Source organism: Echeneis naucrates, chromosome 3, assembly GCF_900963305.1.
Source record: "Echeneis naucrates chromosome 3, fEcheNa1.1, whole genome shotgun sequence".
NCBI lineage: Eukaryota > Metazoa > Chordata > Actinopteri > Carangiformes > Echeneidae > Echeneis > Echeneis naucrates.
The window spans coordinates 22,877,875-22,884,327 of record NC_042513.1 but is presented as its reverse complement, the minus strand read 5'-3'; the positions used below and the strand labels follow the sequence as shown (position 1 = coordinate 22,884,327).

Sequence of the window (6,453 nt, the reverse complement as noted above, 5' to 3'; positions counted from 1 at the left end):
ATGTTCTTTGACTTATCTAATGACTAAGGAGTGGCAGATGGGGACTAGTATCGTCTCTAGCTCTAAAGTAAATGTCTGACAAAATGCTTTGATGTGAAATTGAAGAGTGGAAATAACAATATATTAAAAAACTTATAACACATGAAGGTATTTTAAGTCTATTTTAGTCAACGTCTAGCTTGCTGTTATAACATTATAACCTAATTTATTGACAGCTGAATAGTCTAGATGTTGAAGTGAATTAGATTGTCTACTAATACTGATGAGCAGGCACCTTTTCATGAGAGAGCAATATGAAGCAGAAAAGTTCAAGTCTTTAGTGGTACCCTTGGTGTCCAGCACACACAGCTGGCTGATCGTTACCATGTCGACATCTGCTGGTGTTTCAGTGCCATTCCCTCCACAGAGAAAGGCTTTGCCAAGTCTCCTGTCAGGTATAGCCCCCTGCTGGTACAAACTCTGCTCTCCGTCACGCACAGGAGGTCATACATGATGGAAAATTAACAGGCAAGCAGTGCTTTGTTGATGCATTTCTGGCGAGAGGCTCATCGAAGCAAATCCACGATAATGAAATATGAAATGGAACTGCATGTGGAAGGCTTTTTGTACTATGCATAGCTGTGAGTTCATTTGGGATTGCCATTTGGCTGAAACCTCTGTGATGTGCCCTCCACAAGCTCTCCATTCTGGAATACTTGTGGGTTTAACTCATGCTGCCCTTGAGACAATGTCTCACTGAATCATTCTTGTAGCTCCTCCAGGAAGCCAAGTAGTAACTCCACCCACACTCAACACTGATCAGACTAAATATTTCACAGTGCTATTCTGACATCTCACACATTCAGGAAACACGTTCCTGTTGCCAGATTTTGGTCAATAGAAATGCCACCATCTGTCTTCTCAATGAAATTGGTGTGAATCATAGTGCAGGAGGTTTTGGAAATGAATGTAACCACTCCCAAAAAACATTAATTTATGTCTGTGTTGATGTGTTTTATGCGTCAATGTTCAGAGAAGACAAAGAAAATATGGCAACTCCACATTCATACACTGCTTCTGACTGATGTCAGAAGTGCCATTTCTTTATTGTGTTCACGTTCATAGTACAAAAATGGCACCATTGCCCTTATTTTAACATGTTGCTGTTTCCATCAAATTTCAATGTGAAAAGACTGAATTGACCATCATAAGTTAACACTGTCCTTAAAATTAATTTTTACAGTACAATTCATTTTGTGCAATAAAATAAATGGACCATTGGCCAGTGGGGAGGCAGAGGAGCAATAATTTGCAATTCAAAAACAATGAAAGGCACAAAATGATTTCTCTTCAAAATGAGATCAAAGCTCATACAAACATCAGGTACAAATGAGCTAAAAACATTAAGGCACATTTTTTCTCTTTCACTGGCAAATGCATCTTCTGATTGCTCTTCATTTGCCCAGAGCTTTGTCCAGGTTGGTCTTGATAGCATCCAGGAAGTCAGATGTGTTGACGTAATGTTCATTCAGCTTGCAGCTGCAAGGCCACAGAGGAGGTGGGTTTATTTATGGTAAATATTATAATATAATGTTATGTCCTAACCAAGGCCATTTCCTGCCAAATAAATGTTTGCAATATACACTTTGCAAGAGTGAGGGATCTGAATATTAAACTCACTTTGCCAAACCGTGGATACAGCCTGCAAGGTCCTTGGTCATCACACCATTTTCCACAGTTTCCACGCAGACTTTTTCTAATGTCTGGGAGAACCTGGAGAGAAACGATACAGAGCATCAAATCGGTCTGCTGTAATGATATAGAAATATACAGTTAGTCCGGTTAAATGATGCTGTTAATCAGATGACATACTTTATCAAATCAGAATTTCCATCCAGGTTGCCTCGGTGCTCTAGACCCCTGGTCCAAGCAAAGATACTAGCAATGGGGTTGGTACTGGTTGGTTTTCCCTACAAGGCAAGAAAGCAATTATTGCCATTTACTTAAAATTCACCGTGTATTGTGGCTGCTTTGCACTGAGGGCAGTTGATGCCATTGCGGACTGAGACAGCGCTATCTTCTTTTGTGGATTTAGGGAAATGGGTTTTCTCTCTGAAACAGGTATAAAATGGTGAGGCTAAGGGATCTGCAACTTAACATTTCCTTACTGCCAATGTCTGAAAACAAACAGAAGTACAAGCACACACACTATTTTTTGCTCCTAAAGTAAAAACACTCCGGGCAGTGTCAGAGGATGACCCTTACCCTCTGGTGTTCACGGTAGTGCCTTGTAACGGTGCCATGAGCAGCCTCAGCTTCGATTGTCTTCCCATCCGGACACACCAGCACTGATGTCATTAGACCCAGAGACCCGAAGCCTGATACAACACACACAACACGCTTAGAAGGTAATCCACTCATCAATATAAGCCCAAACACACAAAGCGTGAGACGTGGATCAGATGCAAATACTGTCATATTCCCTCATCACTGTGTTAAAGTGAACTTACCCTGAGCCAGAATGTCTGACTGCACGTCTCCATCGTAATTCTTGCAGGCCCAAACAAATCCTCCAGAGGACTTCAGAACCTGGGCCACCATGTCATCAATGAGACGGTGCTCATACCAGATTTTGAGCTTGTCAAACTCTGGCTTGTACTTCCTGGAAGAGACAGAATGACAGATTTTATACAGGCCGCTTAAATTCAGTGTGGTTGTTAAACAGCCAAATGCTTTTTTGCCCTATTGAAGTGTTGTTTGTTTAAGCCACAGCAATAAAGGACATCAGATCTAAAAGCGGTTTGTTGAGTATCTTACTGTTCAAAGATCTCCTGGAAGATGTCTTTGAAGCGCCCGTCATACGCCTTGAGGATGGTGTTTTTGGTGCTCATGTACAGAGGCCACTTCTTCTGGATGGCATACTGGAAGCAGCTATGAGCAAATCCATCGATGGACTGTGCAGAGAAAATATTAAATAAAACACTTGAATGAACACTAATTTGATCAAAAACAGAAAGTGGCTCTGCCCCTCAAATTGTCTAAATATATAAGTCTATCCTCATATCTCAGGTAAATAAATCCATAAATAAAGAAATTCTTACCTCATCGGTGTTATACATTCCCATCCCGCAACCCCCAGCAGGAAAGTCATACACCTCCCACTGCTTCTCATTGCTTCCATCAGCTGGGGTGAACACAATCTTGAACTTGCCAGGCTGGTCAATGACAAAGTCTGTGGCCCTGTACTGTGAAATTCAAAATCAAACTCAGTATCTGACATTCTTCCTCGAACACTTTGGATGCTGCTTTTGTAAAGAGCAAAATCGCTCAAACATTTTCTTTTTACTTACCTGATCGCCAAAAGCATGCCTCCCAATTGTTATGGGTTGTGTCCAGCCAGGAACAAGACGGGGAATGTTTTTACAAAGGATTGGCTCACGGAAAACTGTGCCACCCAAGATGTTCCTGATTGTTCCATTAGGACTCTTCCACATCTTCTTCAGCTTGAACTCTGGGGAATATAGACATTATAGGATTGTATACGTTTAGCGACGTACCTACATCGCTCCTGCTTAAAAATACCATAAGCTTCAATTAGAAAAGATTAGGAATCGTTTGATTTTCCTCAAACAAACTGGCATCATGAATCAGATTTACCCTCGACCCTGGCCTCATCTGGGGTAATGGTGGCACACTTGACAGCCACATTGTACTTCTTAGTTGCCAGAGCAGAGTCGATGGTGACCTGGTCATCCGTCTGGTCTCGGTAGGGCAGACCCAGGTCAAAGTATTTCAGCTCAACATCCACATTGGAGAGGATGAGCTGTAAAAGCACAAGATGCCAATGAGTTATTTGTCTGAGGACAACACTGCACAAAAACAAACAAACAAACAAACCAACCCTAACATGTCGTGCTCGTATACAACACCATCACAGGCCAGGAATATATTCTGCTCTATTTTGTCGTACTGTTTCCAGAGCTGAGTATGAAAAAGTGCCCGAGTTAGGACTTGAACTATAGACATGAAATATAATGCATCATATCCACATGCTTGAACGAGGCTACAACTCATGATTATTTGCATGATCTAAAAAACAACATTCACACAACGGCCCACAATCCGCAGCTTCCCGTTGCTGCTTTTCCTCATCTGGCCGGTATGAGCTACCTTCTCTTTGATGAACTGCCATATGATGCGAGTCATCTCGTCTCCGTCCATCTCCACCACCGGCTGGTCAACCTTGATGCGCTTTGTTGCATCTGAAAAATGCACATTTTACATGAACTTTCATGCTGCACAGTTTCAAACCTGCCGCACCAGAGGACCTTTATTTGACCCAAAACATTCTGGGCTTGTGGCCTTCATCAGGCATTTTGGAAGGAGGCAAAGTTGTACCAGAAATCTTACTCCATTTCTGCACCTTCACAGTATTTACAGTGACACGTGGATCCTGGTACGGAAAATAACTGGGACAACCAAAGAACGTTTTTTTTTTCCCTTTTTTTATACAAACTATGCGGCCATGCTGCAATTATATCTAGTGTAATTTCATATGGCTTCGAAACCAATCACAACTTAAGACGTTTCCATGACTTAAGAATTCACTAACTTGTGACACAGATAACACACTCCTGTGACTTTTGGCACGTAAACATCTGCAACAACTCCAGAATAAAACGACCACCTTTGAGAAAACAAAGAAGAAAGGAAAGAGCTGCGACACACACAATCTTGCCCTTTTGTGTGTTTAGTTTTTACTCTCCTTTTCAGATCTCCTTTCCTTTTCTGACCTTGGATTTATGACAGCTGTGATAGCAGATATTACTTATCATGCCCTTTCTGGGCCTGACCAGACGCGGACTGGCACCAGCTGCTGTTACAGACTTTGTTTGTGCTACAAACACTGACTTATTTATGTGTGCTGTAGGTTTCATACCGATGATTTCACTTTCACCTGCCACTTTTAAACAAATCGTTCCTTAGCTGTGCACCTTTGGAGAAGAAAAATAATTCAGCAACTTCTTGTTTGTTTGTTTCATAAAGATTTAGATTTTTACGGTGTGATCTTTGTGTCTCCATAATTTCTCACGCAGGATTAATTGATGGCTGGACTCCCGGCAGGACACTCTCTGGGTCCGATCTGAACCTGACTGAAACGACGCCCTGCGGAGCTTTTGGTGGACGGCGGACTTACAGTTTCGATGCTGCGGTCTGTGGAGGCTGCCGGCTGCCGGTGAGAGCACTGCGGGGTTTGGGGACAGCGCAGCGGCCGCACCTCTGGACGCGGTGACCACGGCCTTCAGGTAAGCCGCCATGTTTACTCGGGATTACTTACGGTCAGCGACACGGCGGCGGAGAGCGAAGCCTTTTATGAATGGACCGGACAGCCGGCGAAGTGATGACGCTACTGCCGAATACCACCACGTCAGCCTGGAAGGTCTCGCTCTGATTGGCCGATAGCGCTGGCCGCGAACCAATCAGAAAAAACGGCGCTCGGCAAGTCTCGTCGAGGTCGACGGTGGATTGAAATCACGGATTTATTATCAGAAAAAGGGCCGTTCAGACTAACAAGAAGGGAAACAGTTCGTCTGGCGCATACATGGATTTATTATCAGAACTGCATGCCGGATATAATACCTGCTTCTTTTCAGCCGAATTATAATTACGTTTCAGACTTCCGGGTTAGTTCCGCGTTTAGCGGACTGTTGAGTCTGCGCAGTGGGGTCACAAGAAACGTACATCTGGGCTATGACGTCAACATAGACAACATCTGTTCGTCGTCAGGGAATGTTTATTCTCAAATGTAGTTTTATTTTTAACATTCAATGCTAAATCGTGACACTGTGAGTCATTTTTCAACAATACACCGTTCCCGTTTCCTTCTGATTTTTTTTTATTTCACAGATCTGATATTTAATTGAAATTCCTGTATTTGTAGAGTTGCAGCAGCAAAGAGATCGAAAGATAAAACAGAAAAAAGAAGCGAACCGCATGATATACCATAAAATCAGTTGAAAAGGTTAATAAGTGTTGCACGGTTATTTACAGAAGTCTTGGTTTTTTATAGTTGGATGTAAGTGAGCAGTGCTGTTTGCAGAGCTGCCAAGTCTCACGTTCCGGGCATAAGACACACACACGCAGACCAACAAGTTCACACAGTCTTGGACGATTTTTCTCTTTCAAAAAAACCTCACTCCAAACTTTTGGTTAAACTTGGCATTCATGTGTGACTTAAGTACAGCAGTCTGTTAATAATTGCCAAGAATCATGTTCATTTTACGACTCTAACTCTCATGATGTTAGATTATAAGGCTGCATGTCTTCATTCTGGGTGTCAGGGTTTACAGTCCACCGTGTTCTACGGCCCTGCAGACTTCTCCTGAGCTCCACCTCAAACGAACTGAAGTGAGGTCCGGCAGGATTTTTGCTTGGTTTAAAGTCTGCGGAAAGAAATTGGCTAAATCTGAATTA

General features: G+C 42.6%; 1 protein-coding gene across 1 annotated transcript; it reads right to left on the bottom strand.

Moving 5' to 3' along the window:
• Positions 1–1,047: 1,047 nt before the first annotated feature.
• On the bottom strand, positions 1,048–5,640 carry LOC115041586 (isocitrate dehydrogenase [NADP], mitochondrial). The gene is made up of 11 exons (XM_029499139.1): positions 5,177–5,640; positions 4,150–4,241; positions 3,637–3,802; positions 3,330–3,490; positions 3,081–3,224; positions 2,797–2,933; positions 2,490–2,641; positions 2,245–2,357; positions 1,852–1,949; positions 1,660–1,752; positions 1,048–1,518 (listed from the first exon to the last, which is right to left on the bottom strand). Exons 1-11 carry the CDS (start codon positions 5,295–5,297, stop codon positions 1,434–1,436), a joined length of 1,362 nt encoding a protein of 453 aa, XP_029354999.1. The 5' UTR covers positions 5,298–5,640; the 3' UTR covers positions 1,048–1,433.
• Between the last annotated feature and the right edge of the window lie 813 nt (positions 5,641–6,453).